This window comes from Antechinus flavipes, chromosome 3 (genome assembly GCF_016432865.1).
Source record: "Antechinus flavipes isolate AdamAnt ecotype Samford, QLD, Australia chromosome 3, AdamAnt_v2, whole genome shotgun sequence".
Taxonomy (NCBI): domain Eukaryota; kingdom Metazoa; phylum Chordata; class Mammalia; order Dasyuromorphia; family Dasyuridae; genus Antechinus; species Antechinus flavipes.
In genome coordinates, this window is record NC_067400.1 from 626,887,134 (window position 1) to 626,914,025 (window position 26,892).

General features: G+C 36.7%; 1 protein-coding gene across 5 annotated transcripts; it reads right to left on the bottom strand.

Moving 5' to 3' along the window:
- Window positions 1-1,708: 1,708 nt before the first annotated feature.
- LOC127556655 (zinc finger protein 850-like) lies at window positions 1,709-22,976 on the bottom strand. Of its 5 annotated transcripts, none has more exons than XM_051989933.1 (5): window positions 22,708-22,976; window positions 22,177-22,252; window positions 17,165-17,291; window positions 16,258-16,353; window positions 1,709-7,590 (listed from the first exon to the last, which is right to left on the bottom strand). In XM_051989933.1, the coding sequence occupies exons 2-5, from the start codon at window positions 22,207-22,209 to the stop codon at window positions 4,562-4,564; spliced, it is 3,285 nt and encodes a 1,094-aa protein (XP_051845893.1). In that variant the 5' UTR covers window positions 22,210-22,252; window positions 22,708-22,976; the 3' UTR covers window positions 1,709-4,561. The 5 variants fall into 5 exon arrangements, 4 of the variants coding, with proteins under 4 accessions (XP_051845893.1, XP_051845892.1, XP_051845894.1 ...); XM_051989932.1 differs by having other exon boundaries at window positions 22,177-22,337; XM_051989934.1 differs by lacking the exon at window positions 1,709-7,590 and adding an exon at window positions 10,720-13,043 and having other exon boundaries at window positions 22,177-22,337.
- Between the last annotated feature and the right edge of the window lie 3,916 nt (window positions 22,977-26,892).

Below are 26,892 nucleotides of genomic sequence, written 5' to 3' on the forward strand. Positions count from 1 at the left end.
TATATACAATAACAAAGATAATGAGAACATCTTTTGCTCAGCCCTAATTTTACTGGAATGGCCTCTACCTTATCCCCATTAAAGATAATGCTGGGGAGGCAAACAGGAATGAGTATACTATTTTGTCAAAACCCCTTTCTGCATCTTTTGAGGTAATGGTATTATTTTTGTTATTAATATAGTCATTCATGCTTGTAATTTTGCTAATATTGAACCAACCTTACATTTCTTGCATAAATCCAAACATAATGTGTTAGTTTGATAAACACAAAAAGCTAAGCTTTTAGGATAAGAATTCACTATCTGATAAAAAAAAAATTTGCTGGGAAAATCATAAGATTTTTATAGAAGCTAGGTGTAGAGTAATAGTTTTTTATACTGTTTATCCAGGTAAGTCAAAATGGATACCTAATCTAGACATAAAAGGAAACAAATAAATTAGAGGAGTATGAAACATGTTACCTATCAGATTTATAGACAAGAGAATATGAATAAACAAGAGATAGGATTATATGGGATGTAAAATGATTTTTATTACATTAAATTTAAAAGTTTGATACAAATAAAACCAATGTAGCCAGAATTAGAAGGAAAGCAGAAAACTAGGTGAGGGGGAAACTTTTATAGCCAGTTTCTCAGATAAAAGTCTCATCTTTCAAATATAGAAAGCACTCAACCAAATTTATAATAGCAGCCTTATTTTCAATTGATAAATGGTGAAAGAATATGAACAGGTAGTTTTGGGGGAAAATATGTAATTATATGAAAAAAATACTTTAAATTATCATTAAGAAATGCAAAAAAAAACTCTGAAGTACTATTTCACATCTATCAGATTAACTACTATAATAGAAGGGAAAAATTGGGACACTAACACTGTTGGTAGAATTGTGAATACAATTATTTTGAAGAACAATTTAGAGTTATGTGCTCCAAATTATAAAACAGTATACTGTTTGACCTGGCAATACCACTATTAAGTCTGTTTCCCAAGGTGATCAGAGAAAAAGGAAAAGAATCTTTATGTTCTAAAATATTCATAGCAGCTCTTTGTCATGGTAAAGAATTGGAAATTGAATGTATACCTATTAATTAGGAATGGCTATATTATTTGACTATGATGGAATATTACTGTGTTGTAAGAAATGAGCAGATAAGATTCAGAAAAACATGGAAAGATTTACATGAAATTACATGAGCAGAATTAAGACAACTTTGAATAGAGTAATGACTGTACTGTTTGAAGAGAAACTAAATAACTAAAATATTCCAAGTACTATGATCACTCAAATCAACTATGAAGGATTTGTAAAGGAAAATACTATCTGCATCTGGAAAAGAACTGATTTATGTAAATACACATTGTTGTTTCATAGCTAGATATAGATATAAATATCTATCTATATGTATATATCCTAAATGTTGGTCTTCTCTAATGTGATGTTGGAATGGAAGGAGGGGAACATTTCAGAACTTAAAATGTGGCATAAAAATAAATTTTCAAAAACTGAAATTCAGAGCCTAGTCAAGAAAAATATAAAAAGGAAATACAAATCTAAAGCCACTGATAAAACAAGGAGGAACTTCTTATATTTTAATATGGGAAGAAGATGCATGTATTCGCTCTGACCTCTATCAGGGATGATAATTATATAAAAGGTCTTTTGAATGTTTTCAAAGTTGGTGAAAATGACAAAAAAGAAACAACTAATATTTGATTACTTTTAATTTTGAAATTCACAAACATGAAATAGATACCATTAAACAGAAAAAGAGGATTACACACAGAACAAGTTCTAACATGAAAAATGGAATTCCTTTTTGAGTAATTAAACAATTCAATATGGCACTTTCAAAGCTATTTTCATTTCTTCTAAACTTTCTTTTGTTCTGCTACATGTATTTTAAAAATCTATCAATTTCCTTTACTTCTTTTTTTTTTTTCAAAATGGAGGAAGAGCATTTCTAATTCCTAATCTCCTTTGCTACCATTCTCTCCTGGCCAAAACTGGGGGGAAAAAAATCGTCAGGGAAGAAGTAAACCAAAATGAAGTCCACCACAGTCCACGTCCTCAAAAAGTACTTTATTCTACAAACATCACTTCTCATTCAAGAAGCAGGTGGTGCAGAGCTTGATAAATCTTCTGCAATTGTGGTTCTCATTTTAATAATCAAGACTTGTGATAGCTTTCGAACTTACTGGCCTTTACAACATTGTTACTATTATCAATTAGTCTCCTGATTACATTATGCTGCATTATTTCATACAATTCTTTGTATGTTCCATTTCATTTATATACCAAAATTTGTTCAGCCATTATCCTTTTGTGGGACCCACTTAAGTAACTAGTCCTTTGTCATAACACAGGGAGCTATTATAGTTTTGTACGCGAATCCTTTTCCTCTTTCCTTAGAGGAAAAAATCCTCTAGAGGCATCAACAATTCAAAGGGTATATACAGTTCAATGACTTTTTTATCTTTATAGTTTCACCAATGGCAAAATAAGCATGTGCCTATTAATTCAATGCTCAATTTTCTTATCATCTTTGCCAATTGCATAGATATGGGTTGGGGATATTAAAGTTGATTAACTGCAGTTATCTAATTATTAGTGAATTAGAGTTTTTTCTTCTTAATTTAAATTTTATTTCTAAATTAACAAATATTTTCTATGTCATGAAACAAATATGTACCTTCCCATAGATGAAAAGGGAAAAAAACCCCAAAACATCAAAACTCAAAATTCTATCAAATATTCAATCAAGAAAAATAAATTTCCCCCAATATTTGATTATCACCTTTAACAATATAAGAATTTTTCTAATTAGTGATTTGCATTAATGATTATAGATATGGGACTTATTTATCATAGGATTGTTTATACTTTGTATTTCCTTTGAAAATTGCCCATTTGTACTTTTTGACATTATTCTACACGATTTCTTTATATACTTGTGTATAACCTGTATATAACCTTGGATGTGAAGCCTTTATTAGAGAAAATTTTCCCCAGTTAATTGCCACATTTACATTTTCATGTAATCCAATTCATGTATTGGATTGTTAATGTGGCCCATTTTATTTTCTGTGAATCTTTCTTTTTGTTTAATAATGAGCTTATCCCCTATTCAAAATGGAAAACCCTGTCTTTTTTATGACTTTTCCAATTATGTTTGAGAGGACTTTTATATCTAAATCACCTACAGTTTAGTGCTAATCTTGGTACTATGAGATGTTGGTCTATATCTCTTTTCTGCCAGCCTGCTTTTCAGTTTTTCTAGTATTTCTGTGATTAGAAAATCCTGGCCCCATATTTGGGGTCTTGGGACTTACTGAAGGCATGCATATTATATTCACCTTTTTGGGTACCTGATTATGTACTTGGATCTACTCAATTTCTCAAGCTAATTTTTAAGAACTTCCTCCTTTCTATAAAATACAGAGGTAGGGAATATTTGAGGCAGGATTTGACCCACTTTCTTGATTCAAAACCTAGTGCCCTATTTGTTAAAATTAGTAACTTCCTCTACACTGTTCTGAATATCAATGAGTTGATAGAAAAATGACTAAATAGTTTATATATTTTAGCCCACTAAATTGACTATGAATCCTATAACCCATGGAATAAAAAGCAATAGCTATCTCTTCTACCATGACTTAATATGTGCAAAGATATTTACTATTATTATCTTCTTTGTTCCTTATATCAACCCTAGGAGGTATTTGCTATTATTAACCCCATTCTACAGATGGGAAAATCAGGGAGAAAGAAGTTAAGTGACTTGTCCAGGGTCACACAGTTAATAAGTGTCATACATAGAATCTGAATTCAGGTCTTGGGGCTCCAGGCATAATACATTATCCCCTCTGCCAAATAGCTGTTTAAAGATATCATTACAGAAATAAATAATGTTTAGCAGATATCAAAATACTTATACCAGGACATTTAGCATCACTAAGAAAACAGGAATCAAAGTGAACACTAAATCAGTTATGAAATGGCTGAAGATATCATGGTATATGAATGTTTAAAAATATTACTGAGAATAATGACAAACATTAAGCTCTTAACAGAAAAATTCATTATATTTGTAGGGCTTTATGAAAATATGAATTTTGAGAAACCTAACATAGTCTTTACTGCAAGAGGTCTTACCTCATTACTCAGATCCATAAATTTTCCCTCCAGCATGATTTTTCCAATGTATAATCAAGTATGAACTCTATGTAAAGGATTTTACACTGACAAAAGGTATGCTTTGATAAACCTTAATTCCAGTATGAATATTCTCATATCTAGTGATATCTTTGTTCCAGAGAAAATCCTGGTTCCATTGAACTAATTCCTAAAGCTTTTTCCTACTATGAATCCTCTCATATAAAATAGAGATGATCTCTGGATGAAAGTCTTCCCCATACTGTGTCCACATAGGACACCTAACCAAAATGAATTTTCTGAGGTTGAACAATCTTTGTATTCATTTAAATGCCTTTCCTCACCCATCACTATGACAATATTTAATAGCAATTCTCTGGTGGGAAATAAGGGATGACTGTTACTTAAAAGGTTTCACCACATTGGTCATATTCAAAAAGTTTCTCTTCAGTGTGGATTTTTTTATGTTTATCAAGCCAGGAGCTGGATCTGAAAGTCTTTCCACATTGATTACATTCATAAGGTTTTTCTCCTGTGTGAATTCTCTGATGCTCAACAAGAATGGTTTTCATTCTGAAAGATTTTCCACATTGATTACATTCATAAAGTTTCCTTCCAACATGGATTCTTAAATGGTTAGCAAGATTGGCCTTATATGGGAAAGCCTTTCCACATTGATTACATTTATAAGGTTTCTCTCCAGTGTGAATTCTCTGATGTTCAACAAGAACGGTTCTCATTCTAAAAGCCTTTCCACATTGATTGCATACATAAGGTTTTTCTCCAGTGTGAATTCTCTCATGTATATCAAGATTGGATTTCTCTGTAAAAGACTTTGAACACTGAGTACATTTGTAAGGTTTTTCTCCAGTGTGGATTCTCAAATGGTTAGCAAGACTGGTCTTATATGGGAAAGCCTTTTCACAGTGAGGACATTGATAAGGTTTCTCTCCAATGTGGATTCTTAAATGGTTAGCAAGATTGGCCTTATATGGGAAAGCCTTTTCACACTGACTACATTTATAAGGTTTTTCTCCAGTGTGAATTCTTTGATGTTCAACAAGAATGGTTCTCATTCTAAAAGCCTTCCCACATTCATTACATTCATAAGGTTTCTCTCCAGTGTGGATTCGCTGATGTACAGCAAGATTGGATTTCTCTGTGAAAGCCTTTCCACATTGATTACATCCATAAGGTTTTTCTCCAGTGTGGATTCTTAAATGATTAGCTAGACTGGCCTTATATGGGAAAGCCTTTCCACACTGAGTGCATTTAAAAGGTTTCTCTCCAGTGTGGATTCTCAGGTGTACAGCTAGTTTGGAGTTCTGTGTGAAAGCCTTTCCACATTGATAACATTCGTTACTCTTCTCTCTAGAGTGGGTTCTCTGATGTGCAATAAGAGAAGCATGTTCATGAAAAACTTTACCACATTCCTGACACTCAGGAGATATCTCTCCATGGAGAATTTCCCAATGTTTAGCAAGTTCAAAACTGCATCTCAAAGCCTTTCCACATTGACTACATTCATAAATTTTTTCACCAATGTGGATGTTACAATGTTTAGCAAGACATGTGCTTGACATGAAAGTCTGTCCACACTGACTACATTCATATTTCTCTCCAGTATGAATTCTCTGATGTTCAAGAAGACTTGATCTTTTTTTGAAAATCTTTCCACAGTGATTACAATCATGAAGTTTCTCTTCAGTGTGAATTCTTTGATGGACATGAAGACCGGATCTTGTTCTGAAAGTCTTCCCACACTGATTACATCCATATGGTTTCTCTCCAGTGTGGATTCTCTGATGTTGAGCAAGAATGATATTCTGTGTGAAAGCCTTTCCACACTGATTACATACATAAGGTTTCTCTCCAGTGTGGATCCTCTTATGTACAGTAAGATTGCATTTTTCTGTAAAAGCCTTTCCACATTGATTACATTCATAAGGTTTCTCTCCAGTGTGGATTCTCTGATGTACTGCAAGATTAGATTTCTCTGTGAAAGCCTTTCCACACTGACTACATCCATAAGGTTTCTCTCCTGTGTGGATTCTCAAATGGTTAGCAAGATTGGCCCTATATGGGAAAGCCTTTCCACACTGAGCACATCCATAAATTTTTTCGCCACTGTGGCTTTTCCGATGTTTAGCAAGACAGGAGCTGGATATGAAAGTCTTTCCACATTGATTACATTCATAAGGTTTCTCTCCAGTGTGAATTCTCTGATGTTCACGAAGACTCGATCTTTTTTTGAAAGTCTTTTCACATTGATTACAATTGTGAAGTTTCCCTCCAGGGTGAATTCTTTGATCTTGACCAAGAATGTTCTCGGGGAAAGCTTTTCCATATTGATCACATGCATAAGATTTTTCTCGAGTGTGGATTCTCTGATGTACAGTAAGATTGGATTTCTCTGCGAAAGCCTTTCCACAATGACTACATCCATAAGGTTTTTCTCCAGTGTGAATTCTCAAATGGTTAATAAGGCCGGATCTTTTTGTGAAATTCTTTCCACAATGATTACATTCATAAGTTTTCTTTGCAGTGTGGATTCTCTGATGTTTAGAGAGAACAGCAATTTGTCTGAAAGTCTTTCCACAATGACTACATATATAAGGTTTCTCTCCAGTGTGAATTCTTTGATGCATCAAAATTTGGGAATTCTGAGTGAAAGTTTTCCCATATTCATAAGGTTTTTGTACAGTGTGAATTTTCTGATGTGTAAAGAGACCAGAACTCCGTCTGAAAGTCTTTCCACATTGATTACATTCATAAGATTTCTCTCCTGTGTGGATTCTCAGATGGTTTTCAAGATTTGCCCTATCTAGGAAAGCCTTTCCACACTGATTACAATCATAAATTTTTTTTCCAGTATGGATTCTCTGATGCATAGTAAGAGTGGATCTTTTTGTAAAAGACTTTCTACATTGATTACATTCATAAGGTTTCCCAGCAGTATTATGAGGGTCAATGAGCTTTGAGTTCTGGCTGGAAGTCTTATCACTTTCATTTGCTATGTAAACCATTTCTCCACTATAACTTTCCTGATGTCTAATGATGTCTGAATTCAAACTAATATCCATTTCCTGTTGAATACCTTGATACATTTGTTCTTGAGGGGGCATCTCATAAGACTGAATAAGACCAATCTTTTCATTAACACATTCACCATCTTCACAATACTGAAAAGAGTCATTCTCTGAGGTCATTTTCTTAAGTTGCATTAGGACAGAATATTGTTTGAAATCCTTTGCATCTTTATCAAATTCACAGAGACTGTTTTGATTTTTCTCTATCTTGATGCCTGAGTCACAGATTTCTCTCAAACTCAAGTTACAGGGAGTATCACTTTTGAATCTTTGCTGGCAAGATTCTTCCACAGAAACATTGAGCTTCAAAGCAGTCTCATTCATTGCACACCTTGTCTCTGTATCTGAAGGAAACAAAATATATACATATATATAAACAAAATATATATATATATACACATACATGCATAGTTACATGTGTATATACACACATGTGTGTGTACATGTACACAAAGACACATGTATATATACTGGGGAAAAAAACCCTTTTCCTTCTCTTGAAGTAGGGAGAATTATATTCTATTCTCCAGTCAAAAAGAAGTTTTCAAACTTAATGGGTAGAATTAATCAACTGAAAATGCCACTAACTCACATCTGCAGGATGATTTAATTTATGAAGAACTTCACAAACAATAACACTGGATGTTCACCACAAACCTGTGACATAGGTAGAATCCTCATTACACTTACAATGAAGCCATGAGCTCACAATAGTCAAGTGATATGACCAATATCTCTGTAAAAGACATCAGAACTCAAATTTCAGGACTGATGCTCCATTCCTAGCACCAAATGGTCTTTCTCCACTTAATTTCGAATCTTCATTCAAATAACTTTTGTTACAAAACGAATGCAGACAAGATTAGAAGGGAAACAATAAACTGGGAAAACATTTTTACTGTCAAAGGTTCTGATAAAGGCCTCATTTCCAAAATATAGAGAGAATTGACTCTAATTTATAAGAAATCAAGCCATTCTCCAATTGATGATTCTCAGATGAAGAAATTAAAATTATTTATAGCCATATGGAAATATGCTCCAAATCATTATTAATCAGAGAAATGCAAATTAAGACAACTCTGAGGTACCACTACACACCTGTCAGATTGGCTAGAATGACAGGGAAGGATAATGCGGAATGTTGGAGGGGATGTGGGAAAACAGGGACACTGATACATTGTTGGTGGAATTGTGAACACATCCAGCCATTCTGGAGAGCAGTTTGGAACTATGCTCAAAAAGTTATCAAACTGTGCATACCCTTTGATCCAGCAGTGTTTCTACTGGGCTTATATCCCAAAGAGATCTTTAAAAAGGAAAAGGGACCTGTACATGCAAGAATGTTTGTGGCAGCCCTGTTTGTAGTGGCTAAAAGCTGGACAATGAATGGATGTCCATCAATTGGAGAATGGCTGGGTAAATTGTGGTATATGAATCAAATGACTTTTGCTGCTCATTCTTTTTAATTTGCTGTTCTCAGGAAAGCATTCTGCTTCTCTATTTCTATCTCTATTTGATGTACTATCACTTGTTCATCCTTTGTAAATTTCATATGCTAAGCAAAGGAATAGTTTTGTATTTATTTATTAGCTTTTTGTGTTATATTTTCTAACATTCTATTCTGATGTATTGCTATTATGCCATTTGCTACACATAGACTAAATACCATTTGTTTTGTCATCTACAAAAGTTTTGACATAATGTAATTTTTCTATTAATCCTTTTTAGTCTTATTTTTTTCGGTTGTCAACTCTAAAATCACATTTTAAATGCCAAATATTTTTTCTTTTATTCACCAAGAGGCATGATTCATGGCTTTTAAAAAATGATAGCTATCATGTCTTTATTTTTCAAAAATTTATCTTGAATACTAATGTTCCCTAAAATAAAAAACAAAACAAAGAAAAAAAAAAACTCCAGTCCTTGTGAAATTTGAAACAACGACAAAAATCCACATATGTCCCACATTCAGAAATACATGGTCTCTTTCTGTATCTTCAGACCATTTTCCTTTTTTCAGGAAGTAGACAGAATATACTTACCAGCTAGTGATTTATGAACACATTGGAGATTCATAACTATGGTCTAAGGGATCTAAGCTACAAAATTCTTTAATGGCATATAAAGTAGTAAATATATGTACAATTTTGCTACAAATATACTTCTCCTCTGCACAACAAGTATGTGCAACTTTGAATAATAGTTTTCTTCAAGCAATGATTCAAAATAGTCATGATCAAGCATACAATTTTGGTGTCCATACAGTATTAAATCAAACTGATTTTTAAACAAAATCTGTTTCTCAACCCATCATTAAAATGTTGCCAAATTGTCAGAAAGATTTGACATTCAAGTGGAAGTCAATTCCTAGTGGATAGTTACGGGGTGCACATACCCTCATTTGCTTTGTGTGATATACTGCACTAAAGTAGTTCCCTCATTTCAGGGTCACCTTGGAATTGCAATTCATCAATGCTGTTATTATCAGATCAAGATGGTACAAGTGTTTGTGTTCTTGCATTTGGAAGATTCTTTGAAAAACATGCTCATTAGGTATGAACATTACAAGACATCTTGGAACCACTGAGGACCATCACAACCTTTCTGCAAAAGAAAATGCCTCAAGAAACTAGAAACTGAATGGATGCCCATCGATTGGAAAATGGCTGAATAAATTGTGGTATATGAATGTTATGGAATATTATTGTTCTATAAGAAACGACCAGCAGGATGATTTCAGAGAGGTCTGGGCTGATGCTGAATGAAATTAGCAGAACCAAGAGAATATTATACACAGCAACAAGAAGACTATACGATGATCAATTCTGATGGATGTGGCTCTCTGCAACAATGAGATGATTCAAACCAATTCCACTTGTTCAGTGATGAAGAGAGCCATATACACTCAGAGAATCGTGTGGCCCCCAATATAGCATTTTCATGCTTTCTGTTGATGTTTGCTTGCATTCTGTTTTCCTGCTCAGGTTTTTTTCTTTCTAGATCCGATTTTTCTTGTGCAACGAGATAACTGTATTAATATGTACACATATATTGGATTTAACATATTTAACTGTACTGGACTACCTGCCATCTAGGGAATGGGGAAGGGGAAAGGAGGGGATAATTTGGAACAGGCTTTGCAAGGGTCAATGTTGAAAAATTACCCATGCATATGTTTTGTAAATAAAAAGCTTAAATTTTAAAAAAAGTTAAACTCTGCTGTATTAATAAATATTAATATAGTTTACCTTTCCAAAAAATACCTCATACTGCCATTTAAGGCCATTTTCTATTTGAACTTATCTTCTGTTTATGTATTATTCTTCTATCACGAAGGTTTTCAGAGGATATTTCTGTAGTGTTTCTGTGAGGATGTAGACAGTATGCCAGTAGTAGAAAAAAGAAACATATCTGAAGATTTCTTTCCTTAAAAAATGTTGTTTTATGTAAAAGTATTAAACAATATAGGCATTTGTCACTTAATATACTACTTAACATTAGGAAACAGAAAAATACATATTTTACATATTAACTAGTGATTTATTTTGATGATGAATTTATGGGCTAAATAGAAAAAAAGAATTTTTATCCCTCAGCAAGGGAAATTATAAAATTCTCCTACATATTCCACCTCACCCATATGAGAGTGAATGATTATAAGCCAAATCTCCCAAGATCTGAGGCTAGTAATCAGGAAGAAGTGGGGTTCAAATCCTACCTCATTTACTTATTAGAACAAATCACTGAACCTTTTCCTGTTTCCTCAATTGTAAAGTAGGAACAAGAGTAGTACCCATCTCATAGCACCATAAAGATCAAACGAGAGAATGTCTATTAATTACTTGGCCCAGTGTATAGAACCCTCCAAGCATTACATAAATGTTTATTATTATTGTTGTTGTTGTTTTTCTTATTATTAAGTCAACTGGATGCAGAACCATATTGAATACAAAATTTGGTAGCTCTTGAACCAAACACTGCAAATTTTCATTCAAGGAAAAAAGTCTAATTAATGAATTTCATATATTATGGTACATATAACCCCTTCCGAGTTATAATTTATTTTATGAAAAAAATGTTATTTATATTCATTGATGTCTATGAAAATAAATTTAAATGGAAATTTTAGAAATAATAATTAAGAAGCCCTACTCTATTTAAAAAAAATAATTCTTGCAGGAAGCCCTACATTAAATTTTCATCATTAAAATTAGGATGTTATTTTGTTTCATTATTTAAGCAGAATAAAATTTTACATTTTATAATAATACACTGAAACAAAAGTATTGATTTGTAGCTTTGAGGGGCAACAGTTTTCTGGGTCACTACTGGAGGAATTAAATGCAAAAATAACAAGAATAATATGAATAACAGCTTAAGTGACTGGGGAGATTAATACGCTTGTTATTGTTTTAGAGAGGTCCTAAGAATCAAGAGCCCCTGCTCTGAAGTTAGTTGGTTGCACTGATGAATGTCTCTCCATATGAACTATACTACCTGTTCATTCAAATCTTCTCAGGTTTCTCTAAAACTGTGCCTTTTATTATTTCTTAAGACTGAATACCCTTTCATTTTATTCTCAGATTAGCAATCATTTCTTTAGACTTTTCCCAATATATAGTGACCATCTTTGTTTCCAGTTCTTTGAAACAATAAAAAGATAGCAGCTAAAATATTCACTTTTTGTTGTTGTTTACTTGTATTTTATTTTGCTTCTCTTTTCTTCTTGTGTGGCATAATAATTGCATAAATATGTATACATATATTAGATTTAACATATATTTCTACCATGTTTAACATAAAAAAAATAAAAACATCTTCCTCATAATTGGAATGTCCACTGGATTATAGAGGAACTGCCCATTTTTGGTAGAACACAATCTAGCAATAGACATTTCATTACACATTATTTAAATTTTAATTTATTGTATCCCAAGAATAAATGATGGCATAGAGTTAACATGTTTTCTCTATCCTTGTGAGAGATGAGGACATTACGTCAAGTCACTGAGAAATGATGTAAGTTTAAGTAGGATATGTTTGAAACAGGATAAAAGATCAAATCTGATTCAGGCCAAGTTAAATCCAAAATAAACCCCTAAATAGAAAATTAGATAGTCCTCTAGAAAGAGGCAAAGCTGAAAGAATAGAAAATTGCCCACTTTTTGATATCCTGTTTGGCATTTTCTTCATGCTACTACTTAATGGAGTGGGTATCAGTAATGGTGAAAATGAAAACGGGATTGACTCAATGTTTGGTTCTTTTTCTTGAATTGGAACAGACTAACAAATCTCATTGTCACCTTGGAGTTAAATAAAACTATTTGTTTACTACTTTTTATTTTCTATCTATAAAGCAATTCTCTACCCATGATTTTCTTCTGATATTATTGGGACTTTTCCTCCTCCACTGAGTTTAGGTGTATTATCTTGTCAAATATTTTAAAACATCAGAACCATTTCTAAATTTCTAAAAAATAAAAAAAAAATAGATAAGCAGCTATAATTTTGGGTTGTCTATAATTTGAGTTCTCATTTATTTCTTTAGTTGATAGGTTTACTAGTGGTAACCACTGAGTCAAAGGGCAGCCAAATGAGTCAGTCTGGGAGCAGAGTTCCAAACTCTATTATAAAAGGAAATCCTTTTATTTTAATGCTGGGTGACTCTTTCTTTCACGGGTATTTCTTGTATACAACATGTTGTCAGGTTCTGTTATCTTTCTCCATTATTATGGATGAATTCATCCCATGCACGTTTAGTAATGATAATGAAGTTTTCTTTATATTCCCTTAACCCCTGCCTCAATGGTTAGGAGAAAAAAAAAAGATGGAATCAACATTAGTAATCTATAATTGAAATGGCATGATCTTCATTTCTCATCTCATTTTGTTATCCATTCCAGCCCTTGATAACTGCTTGTAACACTATCTTAAAAGGTTCCTGCCTTCTTAATCTCATCTATTTGAAACAGTCTCACTAGTGGAAACATTTTCCATCTTGAGGCAGCCAGGTGGTGCAGTGAATAGTGCAACGGATCTGGAGTCAAGAAAATGTGTTCAAATACAGAATGACATTTGCTATTTGAGCAACGCTAAGTAAGTCACAATACTTCCGTTTACCCCAGTTTCCTTATCCTTCAGAAGAGGATAATCATACCTCTCATCTCTCAGGGTTGTTGTGAGGATCAAATGAGCTACTATTTGTGAATTACCTGACACACAGAAGGTGTTGCTTTTTATCATCAGCAATTTGATTATTTCCTTAAAAACCTGTATTCCTTAAACTGTTCTTGTACACTCACCTTCCATTCACTCATTTCCTTGTTGAATTTAAATGTACTGCCCTACCAAAACACCCTTCTTAATCTAGATCAGCTAAGAGTGAAGTTCATGATCTGTAGTTTCTTCTCAAACCACCTGTTTATATTCCAGATTGAGCTTCTGAAGAAAAGGGACTTTTTAATTTTTAAAAAATAATTCTTTGCACTCCTGAACCTTAGCACAGTGCCTAGAAGTGTTTAACTGATATTTATTGACTCACTGGGCCTATGGCTAATACTAGGAAATAATCAATCCTTTGTTCTCTGGATTCTGGATTTGTGTTTAATTCTGAAATGCAAGTTCTGGGCTCAATCCTATTTTTGTTTATTTTTTGCATTTTATCACCTACAAGGAAATACTTTGTCTGGTTCAAACCCGACTGAATCTGACCAGACCAAGTTTGTGTTGTGTGGGACAACTGCGAGGTTTTGTGCTACAGGATGCCTGGCAGTCTCTATCTCCCAACTCCTTAACCTTCACTTCAATGGTCAAGGCTTTTCTGAAAATTGAGACAAGATTGGGGCACAGAGATCAGGAAAGGTTTTTTGTTAAGTTAGGCAAAACTCAGGCCGGAGTAACTACTTTTAAGCAAGGTAGTGACCTTCTTTCCTTCTCAACTGCCAAAAGGAAGACAAAAGAAAAGAATGAAATCAGCATGGCGTGGTCCATTACAGACTTGGCTTACATAAATTCAGCTCGGTAATCTCAGATCCCTGACTCCCTGTCCCCCTTAGCATAGTGTCTTTTCCAAATCTTTTCATCCTTCCACATCCTTCCCTATTTGGCTTGCTCATCTCTACTCTCAACTGACAACTTGGTCTCATATTTCATTGAAAAATTAGATATTTGTCGAGCTCTCATCCAATCTAATTTCATAATCATGCTCCTAACCCTAACCATAACTGAACTCATACGCTGCCTCCTGTTCTACATCGGATTGCAAGGCTGAAAGGTGGAGTGTCAAACTTCTTCCAATGTCTCCCTAAAGAGCAGAAATGGACTTTTAAAGGTTCCCTCCATCTTGCCTGGTTTCTGCAGGCAATGCTGCAGAACAAGATGCATGAAGTACACCCCAGTTTCCTTCCCCTCCCTTACCCACCTTTATTCTTTCTTGCTTCTTTTTTCTGCCATTCCTCCCCTTCCCCCAAACCTCCTCGGACTGTAAGATACTTAAGGGCAGGGACTATTTTTTTTTTTTTAATTAATTGTATCCACTGCACTTAGCACAATGCCTGGTACATAGCATTTTTAATGTATCTAAAACTGTGTTATTGGATTGTATCTTTTATTTTAGAATACTCTCTCCTCTCCCCCTCCCATTTTCCCAGCCAATTTTCAATCTTTAGCTGACTATTGGCTCCTTCTCTACTGCCACATACAAATCCAGGTCTCCTTGACAGTCAAAGATGCCTCACTTAGTCCATTCATTCCCATAGATAATTCCTTATATCTTTCGCCCCTTTCATTGCTAAATACCTAGAAATGGCTATCTACAATTGGTGCCTCCAATTCCTTTCCTTTCACTATTTTTGAAAATCTCTGCAGTTTGGCTTACAAATTCCTTGTGCAATAAAATAATTCTCTGTGAAGCTATGAATCCTCTCATTGGCCAAATACAGTGAATTTTTCTCAATCTGCATTTTTCCTGACTTCTCTGTTTTCTCTGTCACTGCCAAGCATCCTCCTTTTCCTGGATACTCTCTTCTCTAGATTTCCTGGATACTCTCTTCATCCATACCCACAAACCAGCACCTCCCCCCACTCCCTCCATTTTAATTTTTTTGTTAAGTCCTATTGATACTACTTTTGTAACCTTCCTCCCAAATACCTTGTCTCTCCCAACACTGCCACTTTCTTGGTTCAGATCTGTATAATCTTACATCTGTAGTAGGGCAAGAGCTTGCTGGTCAGTCTTACTGCCTAAATTCTCTCTTTGGTCCACTTAATCCTCCAAAGAAGATCAAATCCACCTTCTTGAATAAAGCCCACTTCTGACCATGTCAGTACCGACTCAAAGAGTTCCAGTGGCGCTTTATCACTAGGACTGAAAGCAAAAACTTCTGGGTATGAGAGCCCTTCATCATCTTCCCTTCCCCTACCTTTCCAGTCTTCTTCCACCTGTGATAATCCAGGGGTACAGGCCTCCTTTCTTTTCCTTAAATAAGATCCGCTATCTCCTGATTCCAAATGCTTTCTCTAGACCAATGTCTTGAATGCTCACCCTGGCTTCCCTAAAACTTCACTTAAAAACCCCCCACCTTCTACAAGAAATCTTTGGCAGTGCTCCTTGACCATTGTGCCTTTCCTCTCTTAATTAATTCTAATTGATCCTGAATATAGCAGGTCTCCAAATAATAGTATGGATGCTTGGGAACTGAGAATAGGAAGTACTTTGTCTGGTTCAAACCCGACAGAATCTGACCAAGTATGGTTCAACCCAAAAGTTTCTAGCTTACTGGAAGGTTTTGTCCTACAGGCTACCCGGGAGTCTCTACCTCCCAACTCCTAATTTCATAGATGGGAAAAAGTGATGCTCAGAGGCTCGTTACTCCCAGGATCTTATTGCTAAAAAGCATTTAAAAAAAGAATTCCAAGTCAGATCTTCTTGTCCCTGAGCCTAGCATTCTCTTCCCTACAACACAGAGGCTTCCTAGAATAACAGCCCTCATACCTGCTATCATCTCACTCACCTGGACAAGAGTTCTTCAGGTCTATTTGATCCAGGATCCACGATGGTTCCCTTTCCTCAAAGTGGGATACCAAATCTTCTTTGAGAACTGGGATCCCTTGGAATGAGGAATGGAGAAGGAATGAGGATGGAGAGAAATGTATACTTTAGTCCTCTTTAGGGAAAGGGGAAATGCAGGCAAGGACCCCAGAAGGGTTCCAGAACTGCTCAAGGATAGCTGAACCAGTATTAACTGTTTTGAACTTGGGTGTGGGTAGATCATGCAGCCAAACTGGAACAAGAAAATTTGGTCTCTGCCTTTCTTAGAAGGATGACTACTACCTAGTTCGCTGCTGAGAGCTCTGGGTCTGAAGTCATAGAGACTCGAATTGGAATCAGCCTCAGACACTTAGGTGCCACTTAACCCCTGTTTAGCTTAATTTCCTTAATTGTCAGATGGGGATAACCACAGCAAAAAAAAAAAAAAAAAATCACAAGATATTAGTAAATTCAAATGGAAACTATACTTCTAAAGTACTTAGGGCAGTGCTTGGGACATAGGACTAGGATTAACGAGTTACTAATTTATATCCCACAAAGGAATGACTTGTCTTGTTGGGTTCGGAGGGGTTCCTTTTACTGTACATCTATAAGGAAAATCGGAATGATCAGTTTTCAGAAATTTTGCAGTCAAAATTCATGCCCAGGCAGAAAATAGTCTAGATAATCTCTGAGATTAGCTCCAAGTCTGAAATTCTATAAATTTCATTAGTTTTGTAACCCGAAGCTACCTAAAACAGGAAAAAGACAGCATGAGGAAGTGTCACAAAATGCAAAGACCTAATACCACGAGAGCCAGGGAACAGGAGGACTCTGTTGGGAAACTACCATTTCTGCATATTCAGAGAAACCAGACAAAACGCGCTTACCCATGGAAAGCAGGTTCTGGGAGTTTTCCTGCATGACAACTTTGTAGAGCTCTTTCTGAGAATGGTCCAAGAGGCACCACTCCTCCTGGGTGAAGTCCACGGCCACATCCTTGAATGTCAATGATTCCTAATCATTAAAATTCATAAGATTTAGTGCTGAGACCAACACTTAATAATGTACGGGGGGAAATGAAGCTCAGAGAAGGGATTTTGTAAATTTTTATGTGTGTGAGAGCCAATATTTAAAATTGTAGTTATTAAAAAGCTAAATGGAATGAGAAAAAGCATTTTGTATTTGCAGTTGGAATAAATTTGGCAAATACATTATCATGAATCGTCTCTTCCTATGCAATCAAGAAGATATAGGGTCTGTCAGTGAGGTATGAGAATCTATAGAAGAGAAAAAGAGACAATGTGAAACTTCTTATCAGAACTCTCCTAATGATATGTTAAGAAAATTCTACAAAGAGTTGTGAAACGCTGTCAAGTATTATATATTCTAATTCTAAAGACATTATCTTGGATCACTGAAAAGAGAATAAAGAAAAATAAATAATATAGTTAATTACTAAAAAGTCTAAAATAAAGTCTTATCTACTAGAAAACAAAAGAGATTCATAGAAGAATAACAATAATCTGAACTTTAGTTAGTATGAGATTTTAATGAATCAGGTAAAGAGTTATTTATGGTTGTTTTGAGGGCTTGAGGTTACAGGCAAAATATCATGTTTTTGCTTCATGAATGCTTTTATTTGTTCATGGCACATATTCATTAATATTCATATTTCATAACCTGGAAAAACTTACATGAACTGATACAAAGTGAAGTAAGACAAACCAGGAAAACACTGTATACAGCAATAGCAACATTGAATAACTTAGCTCTCAACAATAAAACTACAGAAGACAATTCCAAAGACGCATGATGGAAAATGCTTTCTACCATCAAGAGAACTAACTGGTGGTGTCTAAATGCAGACAGAAGCAGGCTATTTTCACTTTCCTTCTTGATTTTCTTTGTCCATTTTGGTTTAGTTCTTCTCTCACAACATGACTAATGTGGAAACATGTTACACATGATTGCACATATGTAGCCTAGTTGAAATTGCTTCTTCTTTTGGAGAGGAAGAAGGTAAGGAAAAAAATTTGAACTCAAATAAAAAAAAAATCATGCAGGGGGCAGCTAGATGGTGTAGTGGATAGAGCACCAACCATGAAGTCAGGAGGACCTGAGTTCAAATGTGATCTCAGGCACTTAACATTTCCTATCTGTGTGACCTTGGGCAACTCACCTAATCCTGATTGCCTCAGCACAAACAAAAAAACAAAAAAAAAAAAAAATCATGCAGGAAAACTCCCAGAACTTTTTAAAAAATATATCCAGCAAAATTAACCCTAATATTGAATAGGAAAAAAAGAAAAAGGACATTCAACAAACTTGCAGATTTTCAGGATTTTGTCTCAAACTTGAACTCAATACAAAATTTAATATATAAAACCCAGCACGAAAGATTAGTTTCAAGATACTCAACAAGGACAAATTGTGCTTTTTAAATTAAAAAGTAAGCTATACATTTAAGATTGATATCAACAACTGGATAGTTCGAAAGAAAAACTGGGGCAGAGATGAGTATGATCTCACTCTAAGAAGTAAAACTCTAGAAAAAGGTAAAAATTATCAATTATGCTATAGGGATGAAGTGCAGAGGAAGAACCAATAAAAAGACATTGGGGGTGAAGGGTTGGTAGTTCTGAAAACCAATCACAATGGGAATGTGTTAAACAAGGAACAATACATATATATAGCACCCTCCAGAAATAAGGAATAGCATAAGAGGGTGTATAGAAGGGTGTGCAGATTAATGATGGTAGGACAAGATGTGTAAATTAATGGGAAAGGGATACAGAGGAAGGGAAAGGTGTAGTGAGAAGATAAGGAAGGATTCATGGTTGAGGAAATGCTAAGTAATAACAAGGCAAATTAAGGAGTAGAATTAAAGTATAAGTCTAGTAGGTATGGAAAATATACAACAAGGATCAGGAGTAGAATTTATTAGAGAAAAAAATTTAGTGCTAGTAATCACTGACCTCAGATGAAGTCAAACTTAAAGATTCAATCAGAGAAATCTAATATGTCAGTCATATTAAGATTGTTTTAGATGAGTATCAACATGTGTAAATGACTGTCTATATCAGATACATGTGTAGGTATAAATATAGATATGTGTGTAGATATGAATATACATATCCCCTCTCCCCTATGCTTAACTGTAGCCTGTGTACAACAGAGAACAAAAGAATAACCTACAAGGAAGCAAATACAGTCATAATATAATCTCTTTTTATTATTATATAAGTTTTCTTGAAATGGAAATTTATTGTTAAATATTTTGAATACTATCTGGGCACATTTCAATATTTTGTTTTGCTTTTAAAATTTCATTTCTTTTTCTATTTTGTTTTTTTCTTATTTATTTTTAAATAAATATTTTTTTAAAAATAAAAAAGTTAAAAATTCTTGGCAGGAAATAAAACTAACATTTTAAAAATTAAAAATTTTTTCCATATTTCGTTATATAGAAATTAGAGTAACTATGATGGGGAAAGGAGGGTGCCTTTATTTATTAAAAATGTAATGTTTCCCTATGTAAGGTTGGAGATCAACCTACTTTATGGGGGGGGGAAGGGGAAACATTGTTAGTTTATAAGAAGTAAATTATCTAAAAGTATCCCTTAAAGTCTAGGACAGTGGAGAGCAAGAGTCAGGATAATAAGTTAAAATGTAGTTTGATGGATGAAACAGAAGAAATTGTCTAGATGTGGAAATGCCTTGATACTTGAAAGGCACCTATTTTTCCAATCTGTTACATGTAAAATATGTATTGGGTCAATCTCTTATCATCTGATGCTCTCTCACTTCATTATTTCTCATTTCCATTATTATTATCCTTTGCTTTTTCAGAGGTTCTATTATGTAGGAACAATTCTCAATTAGATGGGTAATGCTGTCTTTTCACTTTCATCATTTTGATTCTGCTTTAACACACTGATTTCTGCTTTGTTGAAACATCTATTTCTCCTTGAACTTCCTTTTACTGCCTCTGATTACAAGGTATCATCTCCAAACCTGCACTTAGTGACAGGGACAGGGAGATCCTGGTCTGACAACATGCGCTGATGACAACTTTGCAAAGAAAAACAGTTGGGAATGATGTTGGGGCTCTGCGCTCTCAGGAGCCTTATGGGAAGTGCTTGATTCTCAACGGTTACAAGGGAAATCTCTGAAAAAAAGGAAGCACTGAGGACGTGGAAGAGGGATGTGTGTGTGTGTGTGTGCATGTGTGCAAGGAATGCAAAAAGAAAGGATTTCTGTGCAAGAGACTAAAGAATGAGGTGTGTGTGTGCATGTGCGAGCAAGAAATGCAGAAAGAATGAAAAGGATCTCTGTGTAAGAGACTAATAAATGAGGAATGTTTGTGTGCAAGGAATGCAGAAAGAAAAGAAAGGATCTCTGTGTTAAGAGACTAATAAACAAGGGGTATGTGTCTATGTGCAAGTAATGCAGAAAGAAAAGAAAGGATTTCTGTGTAAGAAACTAAAGAATGAAATGTTGTGCCTGTGTGTGGGGGCAGAAAGAGAAAGGGAAGGATCTGTGTAAGAGACTAATAAACGAGGGTGTGGGTGTGCAAGGAATACAGAAAGAAAGAAAAGAGGATTTCCATGTAAGAAACTAAAGAATGAGATGTGTGTCTGTGCCTGTGTGTGGGGGCAGAAAGAGAAAGGGAAGGATCTGTGTAAGAGACTAATAAAGAGTGTGGATGTGCAAGGAATGCAGAAAGAAAAGAGGATTTCCGTGTAAGAAACTAAAGAATGAGATGTGAAAAGGAAGGACCTGTTAAGAGACTAATAAAGAGTGTAGGTGTGCAAGGAATGCAGAAAGAAAGGGGGATTTCTGTGTAAGAAACTAAAGAATGAGTGTGTCTGTGCCTGTGGTGTGGGCAGAAAGAGAAAAGGAAGGACCTGTTAAGAGACTAATAAAGAGTGTGGGTGTGCAAGGAATGCAAAAAGGAAGGATCTCTGTGTAAGAAACTAAAGAATGAGATGTGTGTCTGTGCCTGTGTGGGGGGGCAGAAAGAGAAAGGGAAGGATCTGTGTAAGAGACTAATAAAGAGTGTGGATGTGCAAGGAATGCAGAAAGAAAAGAGGATTTCCGTGTAAGAAACTAAAGAATGAGATGTGAAAAGGAAGGACCTGTGTAAGAGACTAATAAACGAGGGTGTGGGTGTGCAAGGAATGCAGAAAGAAAGGGGGATTTCTGTGTAAGAAACTAAAGAATGAGTGTGTCTGTGCCTGTGGGTGTGGGCAGAAAGAGAAAAGGAAGGACCTGTTAAGAGAAAGAGTGTGGGTGTGCAAGGAATGCAAAAAGGAAGGATCTCTGTGTAAGAAACTAAAGAATGACAGTGTGTCTGTGCCTGTGTGTGGGGGCAGAAAGAGAAAGGGAAGGATCTGTGTAAGAGACTAATAGAGTGTGGGTGTGCAAGGAATGCAGAAAGAAAAGAGGATTTCCGTGTAAGAAACTAAAGAATGAGACGTGAAAAGGAAGGACCTGTGTAAGAGACTAATAAACGAGGGTGTGGGTGTGCAAGGAATGCAGAAAGAAAGGGGGATCTCTGTGTAAGAAACTAAAGAATGAGTGTGTCTGTGCCTGTGGGTGTGGGCAGAAAGAAAGAAAAGGATCTCTGTGTAAGAGACTAACAAATGAGTTCCGGTGCAAAGAACAGGAGGCAGCTAGTGGGGGGGAGAGGGGGCCATTGCTAGAGAAAAGAACCCTACAGCCAAGACCTAGGGGAACCCCACAAACTCCGGAGGGGGCGGGGCCGAGAAGTTCCGTCACATCCACATTTATTTAAACAAATGATAATTAAGGGAGGGGGGAGATGCTCACAAGCAGAGGGAGACGGGAGGGGGAAGGCTGAACCTCGGCCCAGCCTGTGGCCATCCCCTCCACTCACCTGCCAGGAGGGTTTGCTGGCTCCGGGGGCCATGTCCTCAGGCTCCCGGCTTGGGCCGGCTGGGGTCCTCTTCAGGCTGAGCTCGGGAGGGAAAAGGATCGGGGAGTAACACGTCAGTCCAGTCACTGCCCGGGCGGGGGCGGGGGGAGGAGAGGGTTGGCCTACAAGGATTCAGAGATGAGGTCCCCAAGGAGTCCCCCAGCATGCCCCTGGCACTTCCCTCAAGGAGAAGCTGCCCCCGGGGATCACCTCCTCCCCTTTCTTCTGCCTCCCTCCCACGCTCCCAAGGAGACACAAGGGGCTGGAAGGCGTTTCCGACCCCCGCCGAAGGAAAACAGTCCGTTCCTCCCCCTCCCCGGCTTGTGCATCAGAGGCTCCGGGTTAGGGAGGAAGGTCGGGCTGAGAGACCCGGAGTAAAGGCAGAGGAGGGCGCCCCTGGATGCGAGGGACCGGCTGGGGAGCCTGGATAAGAAGCCGGGTCCCCGAGCCAGGCCGGAGGGGAGCGCACTCCTGGTTCCCGGGAAGACTCACCGCGAGGTCCGGGAGAAGGCCCCCAGAGCCGCAGGTGCCGGGCTCGGACCTCCGGGAGTAGTGAGGGGGATGTCGGCTCCCACAGTCCAGCCTCCGGGCGAGGCTGTTAGGGGTGGCGCCTCCCGGGCCCTGAAATCCCTCCCCGCCCCGCCCCTGAGTCTTCGGGAGTCTGGCAAGTCTCCAATGGTCCTCAGGGTCACAACCGGAGAATGCCGCTGGCCTCAGGGCCTGAAGGCCGGCCCTCCATCCCTGGCCTCCGCACAGGCCCTCCCGGGAGAGCAGAGGAAGTGAGAATTGACGGAGGGTAGCGTTCCCTCTGATTGGCAGAACGAAATCGTGTTCTCTGATTGGCGGTATCGTAGCGTGACCTTTGAAGGCGGGAGTTTGGCGTGTCTTCTGATTGGCAGTCGTGGTGCAATGAACTCCTGCTCCGGCCCAATCTGGCCAAATCCTAGAAAAGGGCCAGTTAAAAGAATTAAGCTTGTCTTCCCCAGTCTGGACACCCATTACCGCTTATAATCTTAGTGAATCTTAGGAACTTTGAGAGAACGTACGTAGAGGGAGCCCTCTAACACGCGATAAATGAGAAAATAAGGGGAGGGTGAGGGTTACTGAAGAGGTTGCCTGGGAATTTTGGGAAACTCTAGGTGTAAGCGCATGCGTACTTTCCCGGCCTGGGGGAGGGGTGCGCCTGCGCCTTCAGAGCTGGAAGGGGTCCCGGAGCCCAGAGTTCCTGCTTGTTCCTGCGGTGCCGCCCCCATTCTGGGTGATCAGGTCCGGGGGGAGCAACCCCTGTAACGGAGGAGGGTAGAAGGGGACAGACAGGGGTTGGAGGACAGATGTGATAAGTGGGCTCGAGAAGGAAGTATGAAAGCCCCTCGGGGAGTGGGGGCTCCTTGGCATTGGAAGTGAAAGCTTGGGAAGGGCTGAAGCAGAGCCGCTGAGGGCTGTTTGGGGAAGGGGCACTTACTTTGGTTTCAAGGGGAAGGGCGTGGCCACTGTCAAAGAGGTGGGTGGGAGCCTTTTTCGTAAAAATATTTTTATTTCGTTAAATAATTCCAATCACCACCTACTAAAAAATCGTTTACAAATTTTTGAATTCCAAATTCTCTCCCTTCTTTGCGTCCCTTTCCCCTCCTTGAGAAAATAAAACAATTGGATGTGGGTTATAAATGTGAAATCATACAATACATATTTCCATATTTGCTAAATTGCAAAAGAAAACACAAAATAAAAACAAGGAAATTTCTTTTTTGTTTGTTTTAAAGAAAAACTGTGCTTCAAGCTAACTTCAGAGGAGGGATAGTATTTTTCATCATGGGTCTTTTGGAATTGTCTTGGATCGATGCCTTGAACCCGAGCAGCCAAGTCCTTCACAAGTGGTCATTCGCAATGTTTTGGGTTTACTCACTTCAGTTTGCGGGAGTTCACATAAATCTTCCCGGGTTTTCCTCAAACCATCCGACTTGTCATTTCTTACAGCACAATAGTATTTAATCACAATCACATAATCCTAAAAAGTTCATCCATTCCCCTCTTGATGGCCGTCCAATTCTTTGCCACCACAAAAAGAGCAGCTTTCAATATTTTTGAACAAATGGGTCTTCCACCTTTGCCCTCAAGCCCCCTTTTTAATCTCCTTGGGTTAAAGACATGCTTGTAGTATTGCTGGGTTAAAAGATGTACACAGTTTTATACACTTTGGGACATAATTTCAAATGATTCTCCCGAATGGTTGGATTAGTTCGCAACCTTCCCATGCTTTCGAGTTCCAATTTTCCCATGTACTCTTCAGCATTTATCATTTTCTTTTCTGTCACGTTAGCCAGTCTGATAGGTGTGAGATAATATCTCCCAGTTTTTAAATTTATATTTCTCTAATCAATAGTGATTTAGGCCAGTTTTTCTTTGATTTGTTCCGAAAACATCCTTTGCTCATTTAATTTTTGTCAGATATAGAGTTCTCACCCCCAAAGCTTGGGTCTTAGGGTTTATCAAACACTAGATGACAGTGTTATTTACTATTGTGTATTATTTACCTAGTCTATGCCACTTTTCTATCACTTTATTTCTTAGCCAGTATCAGATTGTTCTGATGATTATTGCTTTGTAATATCTGGAAATTCTGGGTTGCCATGTTTCACATTTTTTTTTTCTTGTTCTTTTGATGTTCGTAACCTTTTGTTCCTCCAGGTGAATTTTGTTACTATTTTTTCTAATTGTAAAATAATATTTTGATAATTTGATTGGCATGGTACTGAATAAGTACATTAACTTAGGTAGGAGTGTCATTATATTAGTTTAGGTCTACCCATGAGCAATTAATATTTCTTTAGTTGTTTAGATCTGACTTCATGTGAGTGAAAAACGTTTTATAATTGTGTTCATATGATCCCTGAGTTTTTCTGGACAGAAACAATCCCAAGTATTTTCTATTGTCTTAAGTTATTTTAAATGGAATTTCTCTTTCCATCTTTTGCTACTGGACTTTGTAGTATATAGAAATGCTGGTGATTTTTAAAGTTTATTTTACATCCTATAATTGTTTCAAGTAGTTTTTTGAGTTGATTCTTTAGAATTCTCTAAGTATACTATATCCTCTGTAGAGTGATAATTTTATTTCTTCATTGTCCAGTTTTCTTTCAATTCTTTATTGCAATAGCTAGGCTAGCATTTCTAATATAACATTGCATAATACTGGTGATAATAGACACTTTTGCTTCACTCCTAATCTTACTGGGAAGGCTTCAAGTTTATCCCTATTATAGTTAATGCTTTTGGTTTTAGATATATCCTACTTACAATTTTAAGAAAAGTTCCATTGATTTCTCTGCTTTCTAGTGATTTTAGTAAAAATGCTTAGTGTATGGTGTCAAAGGACTTTTTATATCAGTTGATATAGTTATATAATTTTTGATTGTTATGATCAATTATGCTAATAATCTTCCTAATATTGAATTACCCCTGCATTCCTGTTTCAGTCTCATCTGGTAATAATATTGGAAGTGAGATTTAATAAAGGTCAGAGCAAGGCAATTCTTTGAGCAAGATGTCCTTTATTAGCAGGGGCATGTAGCCTGGAAACAAAGCCTGGTCTTGGTGGTGATTGCCCTTCATTGCTGAAGAGGACCGAAATGACATTTGAGTTAGAGTCGAGTTAGAGTGTATCTGACTGGCTGATCGGGCCAGCATGACTTTGGAGTGCTCTGTCCCAGTTTGGATGCAGACAGCCCCTATGAACACTTGGGGTGGATACTCTAACTTTGTGCATTAACCAACTCTGTTTTGGTCAGAACACACATAGCCCCTTCTCTGAGGAGGGCACGCCGGGCTGGTCATCCTGTGCCAGTGTCTTTCACTTCATAGTCAGTTCTAAAGTTCTTCAGAGAGACTTTGAGAGCGTCCTTGTATCCCTTTTTTTCTGACTCCCTTGTGTGCGCTTGCCTTGTGTGAGTTCTGCATGATATAACCTTCTTGGCAAGCGTGTTGGCATTTGAACCGTGTGGCTGGCCCAATGGAGTTGTGCTTGGCAGTGTAGTTCGAGACAGGACCTCAGTGTCTGGTTCCTTATCCTGCAAGGCAATCTTCAGAATCTTCCTAAGACAATTCAAATGATGCTAGGTTCCATGTGTCAAAGACTGGAGGAAGAGCCCAAAGTCCTTTTTAAACCTAGCAGGATCTTCCTTCTGATTGGCAAGACCCTTTATAGTTTGGACATCTTCCCTAGCCAATAGAAGGCAACTCTGATTGGTGGATATTTTAATAAGGAGGTAGGCTAATTCTCAGCTTCTCCCATTACTTTATTATTAAGGGGCAATAATTATATTGGTTACTAGTATTTTAATTAAATTTTCATATTGATATTCAGTAAGGAAATTGATATATAGTTTTCTTTCTCCATTTTTGCTTTCCCTGGTTTAAGTATCAAAACTTATATTTATGTCATGAAAGAAATTTGTTAGAACACCCTTCTTTGCCTAGTTTTTTCAGTTAGTTTATATGGATGTTGGCATTAATTGTTCCTTAAATATTTGGTAGAATTTACTTGTGGTAGATATGTGGTAAATGTGGTAAATATCTGGTCCTGAGTTAATTTTTTGTTTTGTTTTAGGGAGCTTATTAATGGCTTGTTCCATTTCCTTTTCTAAAATAAGTTATCTAAAATAAAATATTTAAATATTCCAT

Bases quoted from the DNA above. Each gene is read 5' to 3' on its own strand.
- LOC127556655 (XM_051989933.1), bottom strand. From the start codon at position 22,209: ATGGCCCCCGGAGCCAGCAAACCCTCCTGGCAG. The intron at 17,292-22,176 runs GTGAGTGGAGGG...TTTAATGATTAG, and splicing joins CCAGCAAACCCTCCTGGCAG to GAATCATTGACATTCAAGGA. The intron at 7,591-16,257 runs GTGAGTGAGATG...TGTTTCCTTCAG, and splicing joins CCTGAAGAACTCTTGTCCAG to ATACAGAGACAAGGTGTGCA.